The sequence below is a fragment of the Pinus tabuliformis genome, chromosome 3_1 (assembly GCF_031772625.1).
Source record: "Pinus tabuliformis cultivar Carrire ecotype Pingquan chromosome 3_1, CPIR1, whole genome shotgun sequence".
Classification (NCBI taxonomy): Eukaryota; Viridiplantae; Streptophyta; class Pinopsida; order Pinales; family Pinaceae; genus Pinus; species Pinus tabuliformis.
The window spans coordinates 782,111,090-782,134,522 of record NC_142301.1 but is presented as its reverse complement, the minus strand read 5'-3'; the positions used below and the strand labels follow the sequence as shown (position 1 = coordinate 782,134,522).

General features: G+C 39.8%; 1 protein-coding gene and 1 pseudogene across 1 annotated transcript; both read right to left on the bottom strand.

Moving 5' to 3' along the window:
- Positions 1-11,469: 11,469 nt before the first annotated feature.
- Positions 11,470-12,544, bottom strand: LOC149189737 (uncharacterized; annotated as a pseudogene).
- A 3,958-nt stretch (positions 12,545-16,502) lies between these two features.
- LOC149189736 (threonine synthase, chloroplastic-like) lies at positions 16,503-19,331 on the bottom strand. The gene has a single exon (XM_089411920.1). The coding sequence runs from the start codon at positions 18,790-18,792 to the stop codon at positions 17,110-17,112; it is 1,683 nt and encodes a 560-aa protein (XP_089268046.1). The 5' UTR covers positions 18,793-19,331; the 3' UTR covers positions 16,503-17,109.
- Positions 19,332-23,433: the final 4,102 nt, after the last annotated feature.

Below are 23,433 nucleotides of genomic sequence, written 5' to 3'. Positions count from 1 at the left end.
CTGTTTAGTATCTTGGCTCAGCAAAAAACAGTCATCCATATCATTATCCACAGCCGAAGCCGAGTATATTGCTGCAGCAGACTGTTGTTCTCAAATACTATGGATGAAGGAAGCTCTAAAAGATCTCGACATATGTACAGATCAACCGATTATCGTCTATTGTGACAACACCAGTGCTATCAGTCTCAGCAAAAATCCAGTGATGCACTCGAGAACCAAACACATACCAATCAAGTATCATTTCCTCTGTGAGCAAGTAGCTGAACAAAACATCGCTCTGGAATATATCAGTACTAAGGAGCAGATAGCTGATATTTTCACAAAACCTCTTCCTCGGGAAGCATTCGAACATCTGCGTCAAAATATGGGGGTTATTTCGTTATCATCATTCAAGTTCATTCATAAAGACGCAGCAGGACAAGGGGAGCAGTTTGACAGGGGGAGTTCGTATGCATTCCTTTGCCATTTATGTCAAAGGGGGAGAGAGCAGAAGAATATTGCCATCAATAACAAAGGGGGAGATTGTTGGACACAGATTGTCATTGATGTCAATATGGCAATATTCAAAGAGGAGGAGACAGAGCAAAGAGGAGCAAATGGAGCCAAGAGGAGCAGACCAAGCCAGAGGAGCAACATTATATGCCATGTATATACCAAAGAAGAGGAGCTATCGGAGCAAGAGGAGCCATCGGAGGAGCAAATGCAGCAAACAGAGCCATATATGCCACAGATAACAGATATCGGGAGCATACACAGCTATCGGGAGCCATCGGGAGCAGAACTCATATAGATATGTCATCGGGCTTGTAAAACCCATGTATGCATGCTTTAACATTATCGGCGGTTAAAAACCATATATATATGCATTCACAACTATCGGGAGCAAAACTATGCATATATGTGTTTAACACTATCGGAGGGCAAATAGAGGCTAAGACTTGGTTATATATATGCATTCACAACTATCGGAGGAGAAAACCCCTATACATATGCCTTAACACTATCGGCGGGCACATATTACAAACAAACTATCGGCGGAGAAATTTATATATAAAGGCATATATATGGATATCGGCGACATCGCTAATCGGCGGTTCAGCTATGTGCCACCACTGAAACCTCCGATTGCGATAATAATGCGGGCCCAATGCAGAATATAAACCATAGTGTAATACCATATCGCATCCGCCTATGTCGCTGATCTCAAAGGGCTGTCACTTCCGAAACCCCCGATTGCGATATACGGTTGTGGACCCGACGGAGGAATTAAAACCAGTCTATAATATATCGCATCCGGCATTTCGGAGCGGGTATTGGGAGTGGTAAAGGCCCTGCCTCCGATTGCGACAATATATGCGGACCCGACGGGCATATAAATTATGGCTTAATATCATGTCGCATCCGGTTCATCGGAGCAGTGGTGTATCGGCCATTGGCGACTACCGATTGCGATAAGGGAGCGGACCCGACGGGCACATAAAATATGGTTCAATGCAATATCGCGTCCATAAAGAGGATCGGCCCATCGGCCATCGGCCCTTTGCGATCGCCGATTGCGATGAATGTTGCGGACCCGATATATTATAGATATGGGTGCTATGACCCTTGAAGTCTGCCCTTTAGCACTGTCGACTATTTTTTCATATATTTCCTGTGTAATTTGATATTTGGCCTGTGCGCGCCTCTGAGGCAAAAATGCATTCGATAAGGATCCTGATAGCTCAGGAGACTAACTCATGGCGATAATGATTACGATTGGGACGTGGCTGTTCGTTAAGCCATGTCAATGTGTGTATGCGGCCTCTCTTTCCCTTGAACGTGTCTTGTGAATATTGAAACGCCCGGATAGACAGAGGAAGCCATGGATTTGGAAGCTGAAGTGTCAAGCGAGCATAGAAGACCAAGCGAGTCAGAGGAAACGATAGCCACTGAGGAAGAAGCCAAAGAGCCAGCGTGTAAGAGGAAACGAATGGACAGAGGCATGGAATGTATAAAAACAGAAAACACAGAGGACTGGGTTGTTGTTGTTGTGGTGAAAAAACCAGAGAAGAGGCAACAGAACCAGCGGAGGGTGCATAGGCAACTGAACCATGGGAGGGTACAGAGGCAACAGAAGCAGCAGAAACTGTAGAGGCAGAAGCAGCAGAACCAATTTATACCAAGGTTGGGTTGGAGCCCAAGAGGTTGGAGCCTCAGAACTGAACAGGATTGAAGTCCTTGGGAGTTGGTGCTCCTAAAATCCAAGATTGGTGTCTTGGCAAAACAGAGTTGGTGCTCTGGAGGTTGGAGCCTCACTGAAGTCCAAGTTGGAGCTTGGCAACCATTCATAGTCAGATATACTTATATTGTATTTATTTCATTACACTGTATTGAGTCTTAATAAAAGCATTTATTCCAACTGTTGTTTTTTGTGTTCTGTGTATACATATACATATCTATATATGCTTTTGACAATCATTAGAACAAAAAATAAGAAATACTGATTCACCCCCGCCCCCCCCTCCTCTCAGTATTTCCAACAGTTTGTTCATATGTTGCAAAATTTGTGTATTAACTTGTGGGCCCAATCTGAAAATGAATGAAATCGTGGCCCATAGAATTTGAGGATGTTGGGGCCTCCTGGAAGTGGTGGCTCCTTGCTGGTGGTGGCCAGCAGACAGTTGACAGGGAGTTGGGGCTTCTTAGCTGGTAGTGGCCAGCAAATTGTTGGAGAGTAGCGGCTCCTAGCTAGTTGGGGCTAGCATTTGTAAAAGAAATTTGATGATTGATAGTAAAGAAAGAGAAGCACACAATATCAGCAGGGTGGTTTTCTTCCCCTTGAGGGTTTCCACGAGATATCTTTGTGTCCCTGGTTCCATGTGTTTGATTGCTAGTTATTGTGCATTGCTTATTACAGTTGTTTCATGTGTTGATGAATGTTAAAAAGATTTAAAGATTGTGTAAGTGACATCACTACTGATTCACCCCCCCTCTCAGTAGTGATCTTATTCCAACAATTGGTATCAAAGAGGATGCCTTTTGTTGCAGCTTAATCACTGGAAGGTGGATTCAGGGAAATCATGGGTTATCAAAGTGCTCTGTTGCTTAGTCCTGCAAACTTTCAAGAATGAAGAGAGAAGGTGAAATCCCAATTATCTGTGCTTGGATTAAAAGTTTGTATTGATGAATAGTTATGGCGAAGAACCCCCTTCAAAACAAGTTCAACAATGGAATGCCCAAGCCAAGTTTGCAATTTATGACAATCTTCATAATCTGGATCTTGAGAAAGTCATGGATCTCAAGTCTGCAAAGGAGATTTGGGAAAGGTTGCATGCCCTGCATGAAGGAGAAACCAGTAGCAATGGTGGAGAAAAGGAAGAACGAGAAAAAAACCCCTTGGAAGGAAAGTGATCAGCCAAATGGGATATGCTCTCCCAGCATCAAAGTGGTTGATTGTCAAGAAGAGAGATCGATTGGAGATCACACTCAACTTAGCTCTGCATTAGCTGAAATAGAAAAGCTATTAGCAGAAAACAGATCTGAAAAAGCTTCTTCAAATACTTAAAGAAAGAACAAGCTTTAAGGAAGAAATTATTAGTTTGAAAATCCAAATAGAAAAAGGAAGGAGGATTGAAGAAGGAATGAGCAAGCAGTTTAAAGAAAAGGAAAATGAATGTGAAAGATTAGAAGTTGAGGTGGTTTCGATGAGAAATGATTTAGAGAAGAAGAACAATCAGTTGGAAGGAGAACCTAGTTCTAAGGCAACATCAAAAAGGACTTTCAAGGAAAATGACTCCAGCAAGAAAGGAGCCCAGCGATTGAATCAGAAACCAAGAAAAGCACCCTCATCTAGAAGATCTTTTACTTCATCATTGAAGGATGTCAAATGCTTTGCCTGCAATATAGATCAAGACATGTAATAGCTAATCATATACATAGTATGATCAATATTTATCAGCAGAATAGGCAATTGAAGATGGAGCAAAAAAGAAAGCCTTCTCAACCAAGCAATCAAAGAAGATCATCATCAATCATCAGGTATAGTGGTTTCTTTTATGACTATTATTACTTATGCAATGTTTTTGGGCATAAGGATATTGATTACAAGGTTGACGCAAAGAGGAACAGGAATCTAAGGCATAGCAACAGAAGATCTAGGCCCTTTCTTCCATTCCTTGGTCACAGAAGATGTTTTATTTGTGACAATCTTGGCCATATGGCCAAAGATTGCAAATTGCACACAGTTCTCAAGGAATCTAGTCAAACGGAAAAGTTTATCAAGGGAGAATAAATAGAAACCCATAAATAGATCCACAGATTAAAAAGCAATATATCATTGTTTGGAAGAAGGAGCACCAAGAGACCTCGAGGAAAAACTGGGGTCAAGTTAGCCTTAGGGGAAGTGTGTAGTATAATGTGCATGAGCTCGGGGGGGCTAGTCTAAGATAAGAAGGCTTCTTCAATTTCGATCGCAGTTGTTTTCAATGTAAAATGCTTGTCTTGTTTCTGATTTATCGCTTGATTAAGTCATACATAGTATGTTTGAATGCTCTCTTTTGTAACCCTGTGCACAAGTATGCAGAGCCATGATCTGATTTAGAAGTGACTCAATAAATGGATCTGGTCAAAGTACGTTGGAGACCTATGGCAGCCAACGGTTGAATTGTGCACCTGTAGCAGACAGAGGATTAAGTTAGTATGCTAAATATGTAATTGCAGAGGATAAGATAATATAAAGATAAAGATAATTATATTTATGTTCAACTAATGACCACAAAGTAGGTCAAAAGGACTGTTGAGTACACTGATGTATATACAAAGCGAGAGAACCAAATGGTCTCCTATAAAAGATACAATGCATAAAGTAAATCAAAGATACAAAGCATGAAGTAAATCAACATCTTGTCCTAGTGGAGAAGATCCAGGCGCTAATAGGTCTGAAGATCAGACCCATCTCTCCTAACATCTGAGGCTGAATGAATAACACTGAAGAAACTCAACAAAGTCTGTTGGCCCGATGAAGAGCCGATGACAAATGCAGACTGTCCACTAAATCGTATCTTGGGGTGGTTCACACGCTGTTGAATGCTGGAGGACCTAGTCTGTCTCCCAGGAATGGATCTAAAGATAAAACTGCTACTGAGATCTCGTGTGGCAGGGTGAGGTCCCATGGATCCTCACTGATCTGGAGTCTGGATATGTACTGGTATCAATCGATCTCTTGGTGCCCCTGTCTGAAGGTAGTACCCTGAAAAATGTCGTGATCCTCTGTGTGGGGTCTGGTCTGATGGGAGGCTGAAGAATATGCGCTCAAAACCTAAGAGCCTCCTGCATATATAGGGCCAAACATCTCTGATCAGGGTACCTGAAAAAGTCGATGAGGGTCCAAGAATCTCTGAAAAAGCAATGAAATCTTCCTCTGATCTCATAGTAGATAGGGCATCCAAGGATGAAGTGCACCTCAGTCTCCACTTCTTGTAAATGACATACCTGGCAGAGTCTGTCTAGTCTATCCACCTAGTGGTCTGTCTCTACCCGAAGTCTATGAGAACCTACTCTGAACTGGCCTAGAGGAATGTGAAGAGCATGCATCCAGTGGTGAAACGTATACTGGGGTCGAACAATGAGCCCGTCTCTCAACTCCAAGAAGTGCTTAGCGTAGAAGGCCATCTTTGGGCGCAACCCTCTTGGAGGATTGACCTAAGTGACCTGGACGAACTGCCTATAGATGTCCTCCATGATGATCTTGTTTAGCTCCTGTCTAGTAGGTAAAAGGTGACCAAGAGCATCTAAGGAATATCGGAAAGGAGGGAGATGATCCAACTGAATTCCCATTGACTCTAAGAGGTTTGAAACTCCTATAAACCAACATCTGGCTCGCCCTGAGGGAGTAGAACGGGCAATAGTCTCAGAAGAGCAATATGCCAAGTAAGGATATCAAATCCCTTCTCTTTATCGAGTCTGCCAATCCCTGGACACGATGCAAGAATGAAACCAATCTAAAGACCGTCTCAGGCCGAAAGGGCTAAGCTCCAAACTTTGCAAGGATGATGTGCTGCGGCACTGACAATTTGCACCTAATGATGCGGCAAAGAAAAAGAATCTGGACTCTCTTAGTTGAAGCCTAGTCTGACTCAAGTAAAGATAGTCCCCAAATCTCTGAGCCATATAGAACAGTGGGACGGATCAAGGTGTCCATGAGGCTCATCTTGGACGAGATGTCCTGGAAGTGATGTCGAAAGCACTGTCTCTCAAGAAGGGCTAAGGATCCATATCCTTTGTTGATCCGAGGCTGAAGTGCTGGTTGCAAAATAAAGCGAGGACCTGAGAATTGCACCCCAAGTAAGTTTACGTGTTGGTGATCTCAATCTCCTCCCCTCTGAATATAAAGTGAAGGTTAAAGCCAAAAACAACTAAAGGGAAACATTTATAGTTTGGAAGATCCATGAACAGCCGCAGTTGCAGTCAACAACCATCGCCGCATCCTCAAAGAACAGAGTGTGGGAGAGGAGAGAGCTGCAAGTGCCTCCACAGTAGAGTGATAAGCCATTTAATCTTTTAGTGGAAGGAAGGAGTACAGAGCAGTGATTCCTTTGCCAAGTCGTAGCCTCGAGCCAGCGGCTTCTGTGTATGCAGCGGATATCGCGTAGTTTGATTTGCCCTCATCACGAGAAGCGCATTCGTGGAGTTCCGTAAGTTTTTCAAAGGCGTACTTCAAAGTTAACAAGCTCACATGGGTAGTTCTTTTTTGGAAGGGAACGAAAATTATAAAAGATCACGATATTTATTCAAAGGTCAAATTCGAGTGGTCTTCTTAATATGTGAGGTTTGTATTAAAGAGTTTTTTTTTAAGGCGTTTTGAAAAGGGATGTTTATTGAAGTTTTAAAAAAAAGACCTTTTGAAAAGGGTTTTGGAAAACAATTTTTTTTTAAGTTTTTTTTTAATAAAATAAAACAACAACAACAAAAACAAAAACAAAAACCAAACAAACAAACAAAAATTGGGAATTTTTTTATTAGAAAGGAGAAATTTTTATAGGGTTTTTATTGGCAAGAGAATTTAGGGCTTTGTAAAGTCCGTTCGTCTACAAAATTATTTGGTTTTTTGTCAAGCATGACAGTTTTTGGGTGAAGATTGTGCCTTACGGGGGCGCATATTGAAAATCATATTTTCTTTCGAGGGCGATATGGAAGATAGCCTCATGCAATCAAGAAAGAATCTATAAAACAGAGGAAAGACCACAGTCATGGGTTGCAAAGCGTGACTGAAGCATATGAAGAAAAGAAATTGAAAAGAAGAGGCAAAGATCATTGCCATGGTTAGAGAGGTTCAGGCCGCAGCCAAGGAACTAAGAAGTCTAAGAGAAAACAAAAAAGAAATCGAGAGTGATTGGTGTAGCTTTGATCTGCTACCACCTCCTATGTTTACAGGTGAATATTTTGATCATTGGGTTATCAAGATGTTAACTTTTCTTCGAGCTAAAGAGTTAATTGAGTACAAATCTAATAACCCATATGATGCAGTATGTGATGCTTTAGCATTGAATTTTATAAAACAAGCATTGGATGAGAAGTGTTTGTGCAAGGTAGCAAAAGCTACAACTTCCAAGGAAGCATGGAAGATCTTGGAAACAGAGTTTGGCACAAAGGAAAGTGACATGCAACCGCAGGTTATGTCAAAAGCAAAGAAGTCAGCCGCAAATTTGAGAATAGATGAGAAAGACTCTGAAAGAAAAACAGAGCTTAGATAATCCCACTCAAAAGTGGATGATGGTTGTCAAGACCATAAAATTGAAACCCATTATGCAAACATGCATATGGATGAAGAAGATGCAACAAAGATTGCAGAGAGAGAAGTTGAAGCCTCTGTGTGTGAAACAGAGCAAGAGCAAATAAATGCTCAAGGACTCCACTGTAATGTGGATGGAGCAGATGATGGTGAATCCCACTATGACGAAACACATGTGGATGATGACTGCAAAGTTATATGTGAATTGGTGAATCCAGTCGCAATTCATGGATTTGGTGAAGTTGAAATTGTCAATGAAATGACAATGAGCACATGCATACTTTGATATCATACCATAGTGTAAATGAACATTATGTTGATGATATGTGTAGTTTCTTTTTTGAAACAGAGATTGATTGTGGCAATATGGTAAGCGCAATGTTTGATGAAACATTGAAAGTTGAAGTTGCCACTGTAACAGCAAGATATGAAGCAGTTGGAACTGCTTATGAAGCAGTTGGAACTGCTTATGAAGCAGTATGTCATCTAGCAACAGTTGATGATCAAGAACATGATAAAGTGAGTGAAGAGTTTTTGATGAGAATATCCAATAACAGCATAACAATGGAAGACAACCTCCATGCAGTTGAAAAGAAGGAAGATGTAGAGCAGGAAGCTCTCACTGAAGAGAATGATATTAAAGACAAAGATGAACGCATTGAAACCATTTTTCAACAATGGAGTCAAGTAGAAATACGATTTTGCTATCTGGAAATATGACAGAAAGAAAAACAGGTATATGAAGCACAAGAAGTAGAGCAAAGAAGACAATTTGAAGATGCAATGTTATGGCAGCAGTCCATGGTTGAACGAATATTTGAAGAGGAAGATGTAGTAGACAAGATCAAATTGTGTTTCAGCACAAATTCAAGAAAAGTCAAAGAAAGATTGTCGCAGCAACAAGTGAATAAAGTTTACAGCAAGAAAGTTAAACAGAGAATGAAGCAATTTCGAGGATATAGAATCTGGAAGCAGAGAAAAAGAAAATGCAAAATTGTAAAATTCTTGAGTCATTGTAAGCCTAGCTAAGTCAATTTCTATTGTAAGCCTAGCAGGCAAAGTTGAGTCATGTTAAGTTATGTTGAGTCATATGATCGTAATTAAGGGGGAGTGTTAGAAATTGTAATTACTCCCGCATGTGGAGTTAGCTAAACTTAGAGAGTCAGTTAACTGAATGATTGAGTGATTGAGTATTGGAGTGTTGAGTCAAGTCAAGTTAAGTGATAGACGACTTTTAGTGTGTGGTTGCATGTGGATGCATGTCAAGATATTTTAGGCAAGTCGCTAGTTGGAAAAGGTTAAATACCCTTCACCGGGTTCATTGTAAGAATCATGTTTTGTGTAATCAATAAAAGAGCGGCAGCTCATGTGTTTTGTGTGTAAATTCATGCTTTGTCTCCTCCGCCTTTCCAACAAATCTTCCAAACTATAAATTTGTATTGAATGCAGAAAGAGTGCACACTAAAGGAAAGTGATGCAAATCGTGACCAAACTTCAATGGACTCATGAGAGGCTAATTTGTGGCAGAGCTTGTTCATTTTACTATTTTAAGCCGAAGTTGGGCAAGCTTATGAGATCGATTCGTGATGTACAATGATGTGATCGTGGATTTATTGAAAGTTGACTATTCCCCTGTAGATCGATCTGTCACTTATGATTCAGAACTAATGTGTGCAAACCATGGTGAAATAAGTGCCCGTGATGTGTCTTTTGTTTTGGCACAAGACTATGAATTCAATTTCTACCATGATCCTGCGAGGACGCACTTACAGATGAGAGCAATTTGATGAATCGAATTTGTCATTAAGGATCAGTTTGGTCAGAGGATTGGCTCTTTTGTTTAATTTTGTTTTAGCGCAAATTTCGCTATGTTTTATAATAATGGTTACAACGTGATGTGATGAAGTTGCGAGGGCGTTCTAATTGCCTGTGTATGGTGTGAAAGAGTCCAAGCGCAATCTCTGGATCTGGTCAAGATTGATCAGTTAATTTAGTCACAATTGATCTGGTCATTGATTGCTTTTGTTTTGATTGAAAGAACCTCCAAAGGCGTAATATAAACACTTTAATTATCCAATGGTTTGTTGATTCGAACTTATGAAAAGGTAATGGAACGCATTAATATGTTTAATTATGGTAGATCTGGTCAAAGTTAATGCTCTCGATTTGGTTCGTGGAAGAGTGGAACACATTATTATTGATTTGGTCATCAAAGAAGCGTTTGATCTAACCTCTAGGAAGTTAATGGAACTTTGGTATTCACTTGATCTGGTCTCTATTGATTGAGTCAATTTAGCATTGCATAGATGTATTTTAAATATGGAACAACGTGGATCGAGTTCAGTTACACACAGTGTGATTTGTGGTACACCAAGCGAGGAATTGAATAGAGGTTAGACAGTGTACTCTTGAATGTCGAAGTGCCATGTTGTGCCCATTCACTCATCCAATGCGCATCATTGTTCGGTTGTGTGTTGGCAGCTAGTGTAATGATCAGCCAATGCGCATGGAGGCAGAGATAGTGTGTGTACACCAAGAGTCATAGCCAAGGTGCGATCGAGGGCTATGCGCATGGATCTAGTGCGATTGGAGACTATCTTGTGTGTTGGTGATCAATGCATGTGTATTACCTAAGACAGAGCATATGATATCGCTGATCCATTTGTGAATAAATGTTTTGCAGAGTGCCAAATGTGAGATTCCTGAGAGTTATGCTGACTCGAAGTGCATTTACTCCTTACTTTTGGTGATCAAATCATAGTCTCTCTGAAGATTGACATCAATGCCAACCACACAACATTGTTGCCAACATTCTCCCTCTTTGGCGTTGATGGCAACCCCAGCTAATCCTTCAATCTGAAACTAGCCTATGAAAATTGATCACTGTCACTCTCTCCCCCCTTTGACATCAATTGCATAGGGCTACGGCTGAAGAAGATGACATCAATGTCAATTGTGCCAACACTCCACTGAACTCATAAATGTTGAAGACATTCAATATACTCCCCCTGGACACATGCTAACTCTTAATCTCCTTTAACACCCATGCAATACACAAGAGGACATAACCAACACTCTCTCTGCCCATCACATAGCTGATCAAGCTACCAAACCCTAGCAGCATCTCAAGCAACTTTTGACAAACAACAATAATCTCACTCAAACCTCAACATCAGGCATCAATAACTCATCATACAAAAGCATCAACATGTAGTCACCAACACATCCTTTCTCTGAAGATAACAATGGTGTTACAGCATACAAGAATACTGTGAATACAAGTCAGCAACATCTCAAATACTTTGTCCCCAGGGCAACATAAATCCTCTGTTCTGAACATGAACTCTCAGCAGCAGTAACATCAATCTCACTAACAAGTACAAGGATAGAAGCATGAAACACATCAAGTGACTATTACATGGCTTTTGCAGCATCCATACACACTTCTCTCTCTGCAACACAACAACAATGCTTATGGCATACACATGGGGACAACATATAAGCTCTGGCCAAAAGCATCAAACCCAAACTCACCAATCCAACAACATACTCGGCTATGCATGGCATTAATTACACAAAGCATTGGATACATCAGAAACCTGTAAAACTGACAAACCCTAGCACTAACATATTCAGGCCTTAGACAAGCACTGGCAGCAAATGCACTCAGACTCTATCCAACAATACTGAGCACTAGTAACTCAGTTTTCTGCAGTCCTGCAACAAAATGTTAGAAGAACAAAACATTGTCTCTCCCATCTTTGATCAGCAACTTCAATAAGACGATACATCCATCAATCCAGCATTCCTGTCAGAGCAAAAGTGCCCCCAAAAACAGCACAAAGACGCATAATAAACTGAGTGAAACTACGCTTTTCCTCCCAGATGGTAACAGTGATAGGAGAAAGATCATACAAAAAATAAACAGCTGGCTAGCTCCGGTCAGAATCCTTCATTGGCACAAAGTACTTTGTCACAGAAAATTAATTTGTTGGCAGTACTTCCTTTGACAGATATCTGTATTCGGTGGGAACAATCTTAATGTAATATTTGAAGGTGCCTCTTGCATCACGAAGAATGCAGACAATAACATCAAGTGGATTGTGTATTCCAAGGTATTTTGGCCCAAATGATAGATCATGGCTCACATTAACATGATTTGCCTGCTCAAATATCTATTGAGCAACAATAATATTCAAGCCATGCACCGAAATGTTGAAATTTCCAGCGACCCTTTGAACATCCAAAACACCAAAGACTCAACATCCTTCACCATCATCTATTGCATGCTTAACATCATTTATCATCTTTACGCGATATTTTTCAAAACCAAAGGAGTGTTTGGTATCTTTATGATGACTAACACCAACATGATCATCAGATGTGTGTTGAATGTTCCTTTTCTACAAGATTAGACACATATTCCGGTCCGATAATATAACCATCCTTAAACAAAGTTTCCATAAATTTGTGTCCAAATCTACCTGATGCTTGCCTGACATGTCAATTACATCAACACTCAAAATTTCACAAGGTATGGAAGGGAAAGTCATATTAATGAATAGGAAGATTATCTCCACGCTTCACATCTACAGACATCTCATGTACAGTTTTTGTTGTGAGATAAAACTTCAATTCTTGAATAAGCAGTGTTGCCATTATTATGAGCCCGATAACAGAAACTATTGCTCCAGACGATGTCTTTTGAGTAGTGTTGATAATATCGGTATCAGCAAAATATCGGCAAGGGTCCAGAAAACATCTTATCAGCAACATCGGCAAATATAGGCAAGCATAAAAAAGCATAATATATTCATTTTTTTTAGATTTTTAAACATATAAAGCAATAACAACATGAAATAAACACATTGACACATAAATATGAAGAAAGCATTGATATATATGATGTAGTGGATGTAAAATAAAAATGATACATCAAAGGCGATACCAAATCTTGCTAATCCCTGATAATTGTCCAATCAAGGACTCAAATGTGGAGAACCAATACAAAATAACATCACATATATAAAAGTATCTCATCATCATGAGTTATAAACTTATATGTAGCAAAACAAATAAAACTAGCAGCGATCTATCTAAGACCAATGCCCTCTCCCTAGCAGCGATCTTCTGTCTTGTTCAACAATTGCTTCAAGAGATTTTTGTATAACCTCCGCACTAGAAACCATACAAGGCATTACATCATGTGCAGGGAGTCTAGCCAAATGGTATTTCAATCGCGTAACCCCTCCTGACATCTTGGTCCCACACAATTTGCATGATAGATATGCCTGATTTGCCCCACCAACAGGCTCCCCATACTCCCAAAATGGGTCCAAGGCTTTTGGCATATTTGTAGTGAACTAATTCAAACCTAGGGCACAAAAACAAAAAACAAAAAATTGGCATTAAACGCCCCAACACAAAAAATAATAAGTAATAACCACCTCATTTAAAAAAAAATTACTACATTATTTGCAATGTGAATGAAAAATGGTAATAAGAGGGTGCATAAGAAAGTTGAAAAAAAAAAATGAAGCTTGCTGTCCAAATATGGAGAAAACCCTTGCATTGGCTCATGGGCATGAAAATCATAGCAAATGGAAAAAAAACAAAGAAACGAAATGTTGGTAGGCAAAGAGGCAAGCAAGCATAACCCTAAATCTCTGAAAAAATCATTAACATAGGGGTTTTTAAGAACATACCTGTTAATGGAAGAAATGAAGTTTGTCTCACTGTTCTTCAATCTTTGATCCACGAAAAATTCTTAGTTGATGGTGATAATGGTTGTTTGATCCTCAATCCCTCCTTGACAACCACCAAAAAGCTCTTCCCCTTCCTTCTCCAACACTCAGAAACCGAAATGAGGGAAGAAAAAAAAGGCAAATTTCCCTTTTCTAGCCGCTGCCCAGCCAGCCCGGCGATATTTTATATCATCGGGCAATATTTTCCCGAGATATCGGCGATATCTCGGAGATATCCCAATATTTTCGGGAGCCAAAATATCGTGATATTTTCTCGGCAATATTTCAGCTCGCCGAAAATATCGTGATATGTACGATATTCGGCAATATATCGCCGATATTATCATCACTGCTTTTGAGTCAAGTGCTCTTCAACAAAAGCGAAGGACTTCGAGCGTTTCGATGCTCTAAATCCGCCTGCCAACCTACCAGTCTTCTCAATCTTTTCAACATTCATAGTGTAAGCCAATCAATCAGCAATAAAGTTAAATCTATACCAAAACTCATTGAAGGTATCGCATGTTTTTCTTTTTAATTTCAGGATGAAAGGAATGATTATGCCAAGCATCTTATACGTACATGGATTGGATTGTAACTGTATGCTTCATGAGTTACATGGATTGGATTGTACATCTAAAAAATGTTCAGGCTTTGATCGTACATAATTCAGACATTCTTATTGAGAAGTCGCAATTCTTATCATTCTTTAAGGCCTATTGTCGTTATTGGTACGAAGATGCCTGCAATTGTGTAGGTATTGATCAGAAAGAATATAGAACTCATCCATTGAACTCTAGCAATGTTCTTCAATACTTGTTTTAATCCCATGGTCGATCTGCAAACTGACACAATTTGAGGGAAATGACAACGTCCAACAGGGATTGAACTTCCAATATTCTTGGGATACACATTAAGTACTTTGGCTTCACACATACATGACACAAAACACTACAGCTACACAGGCCTCTGTCAAATGACCTGTCAATGATCTATGTTCGCTGCCAGCACAGAACACCATACACATTCAGCACTTTGAGGCAGCATAATTCTCAAGAATCAGTTTTCAGAGGCCAGTTTCAGCTTGAAGGATCAGCCAGGTTGCCATCAACGCCAAAAGGGGAGAATGTTGGCAACAATGTTGTGTGGTTGGCATTGATGTCAACCTTCATATAGATTATGATTTGATCATCAAAAATAAGGAGTAAATGCATTAATTGTTTTGTTTTGGTCCTATTTGATAATCACCAAAAGTAAGGAGTAAATTCATTAATTGATTTGATTTGGTCCTATTTGATATGGTCATCAAGGGAAATGGAGAGTAATTAATGTGTTGATTTAGTCTATCTTGATGAGGAAGAAATTAGCATAAATATGGTATGCTAGTGTTGGAGATTAAGTTGAGCTACAGTGCATAATGAAGCTATGTGTATATCTGTAGCAGTGATCAGCGGTTAGAGAGGCAGAGATTGTGTTGCGCAGAGGGTTCGTTTGTTCATGTGTTACAGATTTCATGTATTTGCTTATGGGCCCAGTCTAAAAATGAATGAAATCATGGCCCGTAGAGTTTGATGAGGTTGGGGCCTCCAGAAAGTGGTGGCTTGCCAAGATAGGAGTAGTGGCTCCTTGCTGGTGGTTGTCAGCAGACAGTTGACAGGGAGTTGGGGCTTCCTAGCTGGCAGTGGCCAGCAAACTGTTGGAGGGGAGTAGTGACTCCTAGCTAGTTTGGGTTAGCATTTGTAAAATAAATTTGATGATTGATAATAAAGAAAGAGAAGCAACACAGCAACAGCAGGGTGTTTTTCTTCCCCTTGGGAGTTTCCACCACACATCTTTGTGTTCCATGTGTTTGATTGCAACACAGCAACAGCAGGGTGTTTTTCTTCCCCTTGGGAGTTTCCACCACATATCTTTGTGTTCCATGTGTTTAATTGCTATGATGCTATTGCTATTGTGCATTGTTTATTGCTGTTGTTTCATGTGTTGATGAATGTTAAAAAGATTTTAAAATTGTGTACGTTGCATCACTACTGATACCCCAACCCTTCACCCCCGCTCCACCTCTCAGTAGTGATCTAATTCCAACACTTACAAGCTATAGGATTCTTCCATCTATAGTTCTACTGTCTACCCTATCTACCCTATTTTGTATTTTACATTGGCATTCCCAGCTATAGTATCAGTGATTCAATATCTATGTTATATATTTTGATTTTGAAGACAGCAAATGACTTAAGGAGAAAACTTCAATTTTGCCTTTGCCCTCACCTTTTGCTTTTGAAATTGGTTTTCCTTTAAACTTGTTTACAGAAGTACTCGAGTTTCGGAAGAAATGAAGTTGGAATATTAGGGTTTTGAGCAATGTAAAACTTCATAGATGAACAACAATGACAAAAAGAGAACACAAAAATTATAATCAAAACACTAATATGCGTGGCAAATTTCCATTGTGCAAGCAACAAAATAAAGTTAGGTGTTTGGCATTGTGATTTAGCATCATGCAACTTTTAACTATTTATACCAGGAGGTATAAATATCCTCATTTTGTGAAGCTAAAATTCTCAAACCAACTGAAAGTAAATTATGAGGGTCTTTTACAATACATACCTCAGAATAAAATCCAATTGAAAAATCGCTTTGATGCTGAGGAAATGAGTTCCATGAGGGTTGGATCAAACCAAAATTTTATAAAACTTTATCAACCTCATAAAATGCAAGATTCACAACCTTAAGGAATGCCCACACTGTTTTCTTCTTCACTGGTAATATAGTTGTATTTTAAATCTCAGAATTCCCTGATATTACAGTAACAGCAAAACAGTACATGTACAAAACTAACCAGCTTGTGATATTTGTTGAAGTGTTGAATCAAAAATAACTCCAATGAAAATCTATAGTATAAACATATCACGCCACTGCAAAATAAATCTGTTAAACAGTTTCTTTTAGACAGATGAAGGAATCCAAATGAGAAACAAATAGGTACTCGGCAATCCACAAAAATAAAACTATAATAAAACTCGTGAATTTTTTAATTGTAAAACAGAACGCCTATCAGACTGAAAGAAACATAAATGAAACTTTTCATAGTGGTGATAATCTGCCTTACTGCTCTTCACCTTGTATAGTAGGAGAAGTTCAAGACATAAGAGATGAAACTTCAAATATATTAACTTCAAAAAAATCCAACAAAAATAAATCTGCATTTACTGTGATATGGTCAAAACATTTAAGTCAAAATTTATGGTGTAAATGACTGAAAACGTGGCTTAAACTATTTTCTATCTTAATCTGATCTCATTGCACGTGTCACAGGATTCAACAGTGAAATTTTTACTGCTAAACTCGATACCATGATTAGCCAAGAGAAGTGAACTGCCTCAGCATGACGTTAACATTAACAGAAAACAATGGCTCTCGTATGTCGGAAAGGAAAAATCCCCCCTCGATATGCTGATACCTCAATGAATACGGCAAAGCCACAGAGAAGCGAGTCAAATAAACCAACACAGAGCACCATTTGAGAAAGCATAAGAAACTTTGGCCTTGTGAAAATAGTTGAGTTCACCAACGCCTGTCCCCATAACCAGTATCCACGACTCAAAGAAGAGCTAGTTTCTTCTTCAAAACATCCATAACAGAAGAAAAATCTGCTTTTACCGTTAAAGGAGGGTTTGCATATTCGCATTTCATGTCAGGAATCGCTTTTGAGTGATAGTCAATCTTGGATTGTGTAAACTTCAGCCCATGAGCAGTACTGACAACAACGGTCCTGTCATTAAGCCCAATAATACCCTTACTTCTGAGCTTTGTCAATGCTGCAAGAGCCACTCCAGTGTGAGGGCATATAAACATACCTTTCAGGTCTGCCAGAGCTGCAGCATCCATCAACTCCTCCTCGGTAGCCTCCTCGACTATTCCATCTGAATTCTTCAGTGCATATACAGCTCGATCGATTGAAACGGGATCACCAATCTGTATGGCCGAGGCAAAGGTGGAATTGGCAGTCACAGGTTTAAATTCATTCCAACCGGACTTATAGTACAAATACAGAGGATTGGCGTTGGCAGCCTGTGCACAGACAAGGCGAGGAATATCATTCACCAGGCCCAACTCCTTGCACATCTGGAACCCCTTATAAAAGGCATAGATATTTCCCAAGTTCCCGCCAGGCACAATGACCCAATCTGGCACCTCCCAATCAAACTGCTGCAGGATCTCGATCGCTGCAGTCTTCTGCCCCTCCAACCGCAGACTATTGAGCGAATTCGCCAGATAGATCGGCAACTCTGCGGTCACCTCCCGGATCAGCCTCATACACCCATCGAAATCAGTATCGAGACTGAGCACCAACGCACCATTGGCAATCGGCTGCACTAACTGTGCAATCGAGATGCGATTTGCAGGCAGAAATACAATAGCAGGTATCCCTGCAGCAGCACAATATGCTGATAACGCAGCCGAAGTATCGCCAGTCGAAGCACAACCCACACCAACAACGGGCTTATTCATCTTTCTGAGCCTATTAACCTGACTAACGAGAACAGTCATCCCCAGATCCTTAAAACTCCCTGTGTGACTGATCCCACAGTGTTTCACCCACAGATCATTCATGCCCAATATCTCTTTCCCGTACCTCTCTGCCCAGAACAGATTAGAATTCCCCTCAAATGCACTAACAATGTGATCATTGTCTATTTCAGGCAGAACCCATTCTTTTTTACTCCAAACACCTGAACCATAAGGCCAGGTGGTCTTTCCTACTCTAGAATCAAAGAGGCCTCTCCAGTATTTGCCATCATACCTTTTTAAAGCATCCATGTCGTGTTGAACGTCCAGCAGGGCGCCGGATCGACTCCTGTACACGACTTCGTCAAGCGAATACTCTTCATCCGTCTTGGACCCTGAACAGAAGGGTACGTATTTCGCAGAGAAACCATCGCTCACACCGGTGCCAAGAACCCTAGCTTCTTCCCTGATATTCTGGTCACTATGCCTCCTCCTACCGCTTGTACCGTTGCTTTCACGGGGCGCTGATTTTGCATCTGGCTCAAGGTCTGCTGAGACCGCTTGTGGTTCGGCGCGCACACAACCAGGGTTTCTGAGGTTTAAGGTTGTGATTTTCGGGCCTGGGCTGAGCCATCTTTGCCTGTGCTGAAAAACCACTTGCCGCCCTGACTTGTACTGAGAACCCATTTGCCATTCTTGATTGGATTGAATGCCCGCTCGCTTATTTTGGAGAAACGATGATCCCTGCAACATTGTTGAGCTTGCCATGGCCATTGCAGAGCAGACCCAATAGCCAATAGAGTTCTATACGGGGTAATATGCAATGAATATAGGATATGAGATCCTTGCGGGTCGAATACCAGTCGTACAGATATCGTTTTGGGTTTTTCAAAACCCACCGCGGCTAAGCACTTCGACGATTTTTTATTCGGAGTCCTGGTGGTAATTTTCTTAGAGTTATATCGATAACGATGGTGGAAATCTCAAACTAGCATCATGATTTGATATTTTTTCAATACCTAGAAAATGGATTTGCCGAAGAGCATGGAGATTCTCAGGCCACGAATTTGGCAGGTGGCAAATTTCAAAAGAATATCCTGGAATAACCTGGTGAAACAATTCCACTAATGCCACTTTGACAGGAGCAGTTTCTGAAAATATTTGAAGCAATAACAACTTCGGAATCAACTACTGATAAAAATTCGTATGATTTTGTTTATTCATGGGAAAGATTATTGTTTTCAAGAGAGAGATGTTTTCGGTGCAAATTACTTAGCCTTCGGATATTTGGCAACTGCGAATGTGAAGTTCTCAAAGGCACGTCATGTCCATAACCATGAAAGAGTTGCCAAGTCCATAACCATGAAATGGTTGCGGTTAGAACTGCATCAACTTTTGTACGCTTTTTTTCTTTAACAAAATATATATATTTTATATTATTTTGTTCGGTATTGTTTCTATCATTTTTATTTTATCATTATTTTTTTATGATATTCTAAATATTTTAAAATGGCTAAATATTTATATTTAAAAGGAAATTTGTTAATTTGTTATTTTGTCAATAAAGTAAGTTTTTTTGTTTTGAGCATCTTATATCATTTAAAAATTTGAGTTGCCATGTGACACTAATATGATTTTGCTAGTTGGGCATGATTATTAATTGGTTGTATCATCTAAAATATATTTTACCAACATGTCCCAATTAAATCCAAGCAAGGCATTTTAAGTTGTGTGAATTGTCAAAGTGTGTGTTTTACCATAAATGATGCTACACCATCACTACCCAACCATCAACAACATATTATCTCCTCCCCTAGGCCCAGCATACTCAAACCACTGACTACCCAGCATGCAATCGTGTTATTATTCATTTATGCCTACATAAGATAGTCAAAGAATACATCCCTCTCCTTTGCCAAAGGTCCACATATATTTGATGCACTTGTCAACATCGTTATTTTGCCAAGGACAACACACACAATTTATAACATTCCCAAGACATGGCCTTTGTCGAATCCTGCTACACAAAACCTTGCCAATCATTTATCCTACTCGATATGACATCCTTGGTCCTCCTACCCTACATGTTAGTACAATGTCTTATCCATCTCAAACATTAGCTAAGTTGGTAACCAAGGCTACCAAAGTTATAGACTCATCATGTGACTTGTCAAGTATGCTTGACACAACCTTTGTCATGTCATCGTCGATGGCACCCTAAGTAGGGTCCTTATATTCTCCCCCATTTAAATTATTGACATCGTCATTAACACATCCCCAATGATGAAAGGAGTGTTAATGGTGAAGAGACACTTCTATAATTTCCACATTCAAACCTGGTTCTAATACCACCTATCCCGAACCTACAATCTACCCATTTTTTCTTTGTAAACTTCAGTTTCTCCCAAGTTTGTTCTCACAATTGAGATCGTGCAACACTACCTTACCTCAAGCACAGGGACTTGGCTAGCCTAACCTTCTACAACCAAACTACACTTCTTCAGTTAAGGTCTTCCCATAACTTTACCTTGAGCTACAATCTATCTAATGCAACTAAATCTTACTCAACCAAGTTCATTACACAGTAGACACATATCCAACCACAACCTTTAAAACATCTCAACAATACCTTAATAATTATCCAATATGTCAATACTTAGCCAACATAAGCAAAGGAAGGAATAGTGATGATCTAGGTGGATATTGGTGGCCACCGACCTATTCCACTTTGGACTCCCACCATTATTTCTTTTAGTTCCTTAATTGTAGCACAATTTACTATTTTTGGTAGTTTTTTCGGGTCTTAAACTTCTGGAGCCATTTTGAGGCCCTAAACGACGTTTTTTTGGAAAAAGGGCAAACTCATAGTCTGTCGCAAGGTTTGCATTTGAAATTGTATTCCTCAAATAGATATTTCTGATAAGGCATCGTATGCGTCAAATGGAGATCGTGTGCCAAAATTACGACCCTGGGAAGTTGATGTACCAATTTACCCCAACAGGGCCCACAAACTTTTGGCGCTTCATCTCCAAGGGTTAGGTTTTTGGATGTTTAGGGTTTTCCATTGTTTCTCAATAATAAATAGGCCTTCGAGCCTCATCATAACACAGTTCAGAAGGCATGTAGCCACCACATCTCTTCTCAAATATAAGCTACCATCGCCTGAGCTAGTTTATTTCCATTTAGCATGTAAACGGTTTTCAGTACTTTGTTATTAATGAATTGAAGTTTTGTTTTCACTCTATCTTTGTGTTTCTGTTCATATCTGTATTTCATTTTGTTCCTTCATAAATCTGGATCAAGTGACATTCAACAATAAAAAAGAAACCATAACCCACATGTATAGGCAAATGCCTTAACTTTATTATGAGTAATGTTATTGATTTACGACAAGAAAGTTACAACCTTCTACCTACAACTTTATATAATGCAACCAAGTTCATTGCACATTAGGCACATGTCTAACCACAACCTTAAAACATCTTAAAAATACCTTAATAATTATAACACCCTCCTCCCACATTTACCCAAGCTAATCGGTCCATTGGGGTAAACATGTGACGAGATGCTACTATGATGTGATTCAACTCCCCAAATATAGTTAAGGAAGTGGAACTGATAAAACACAACCAAACTGACCTTCCTCGAGAGCTACAGGCCCTTTAGGAGGTAACCAACCCTTCCAAATGCTTAGGCCCTGAGACAACTTGACATTTCAACGATCTTGACCCCCAACCGCTCCCATGACAAGCCATGCATGCGACTAAGGCCTTCCAGTCTCTCCCACAGCAAGGCATGCCAGCGACTGTGGACTTTTTTAGTTAGTTCTAAGCCAAAGACCCCAGATTCTGTGCCAATTTTTCAGGGCCAGGACTCAGGCCACTGCCTAAAACTTCATGAAACTTTCAGAAGTGATAAATAACAATGGAATAAGGCTACTAATGCAAATGTTGGTTCAAGTACTTGATCTGAACCCTACTAGCCATGACATGCATTTCGTCAAACATGTCACAAATATGCAATGTACAGGTCATAACAACTGATATGAGCATAGGGGTCTCATACTTATCTGAGATTCGTAAAGAAGCATTGTTGTCATCAATAGTTGCATTATCATATATTAGGACAATATATATTGTACATTCATTTGCAAATTAAAACATGATGAGAGCCATACCTCAAGTCTATCGTAAAACATATTCATAACCAACATAAATAACAAGGATATAACAACCATAAGAATCACATATGAACCAGTATATTTACTCATGAAATACCAAGGAGAAGAAGCTATTATTAATGAATACAAAAGCCAACCAGGTTTGGGACTTCCAAGAACCACCCGACCATAGATGGATGAACCAAATCTTTCTTTCAACCAATCACCCCCGTGCCATATTCCAAGCATGAATGTGGGACTCAAAACCAAACCAAAACATGTTTCCTTAGGCTTTACCGCAATCCCCACCAGATCACCAAGTCCTAAACAAACATGGATGCCACTGGATTTATCCACCTACACCGTGAGGAATTTTGTTGTCTCCTAGTGTCTAGGCTTTACTGTATATCTCGCCATACAACAGTAGAAGATTCCTAGGTCTAATCAAGACTCCACCCTCCAGGCTTTACCATATATCCTGACATTCACGAGTCAAGGATTCCTTGGCCTGATCAAGAGCACACACCTCTAGGCTTTACCGTACATCCCGCCATTCACCAGTTGGGGATTCCTAGGCCTATCGAGGCAAACAAAATTAGGTTTTACCAAAATCCCACCTTCTCTAGTCCAAGGATTCCTAGGCCTTGTGTTCTTTCTTTTAGAGACCACTTCACTCGGTTTTGAACCATCCGACAATCCAGCTCAACCAAACACAAGAGAACCCATCACACCATGACTATCCAGAAATGGCAAGGCAATGCTAAAGAACATTATCACACCTAGAAAAACCCATGCCAATGACAGCAAGAGAACCAAATACCCACATGCATGTACCATGCATGCCAAAACTAGCAAGGAAATCACACATGCAAATGGATACTTGCAAGTAATCTCATTGTAGTTGTTAGATTTTGCTCTTCCTCCTTGATCTTTACTTTCCTTTGCCTTCTTGGTCCTTCCTTTTCTTTCCTTGATCCAATGCTAGAGTGCTCCAAGAATGCTTTAAGTGTCCAAGAGTGAGAGAGAGAGAGAGCTCCAAAACTAAACTGACAAAAGGTTACCAACTGATCCTCATAAGCCTTTTTATTAATGAGGCCTCTAATTTCTTCAATTTTCCATTATTTTCCTTCAATTTCCTAGTCACATGCAACACATGACCTTTCACCTTCCTTTTCTCCTAATTTCCTTTATTTTCATAAATAAAATGCCAATTAATGCCTCTTACCTTTTCAAATCCTTTGTCATTGCCTTTGCCA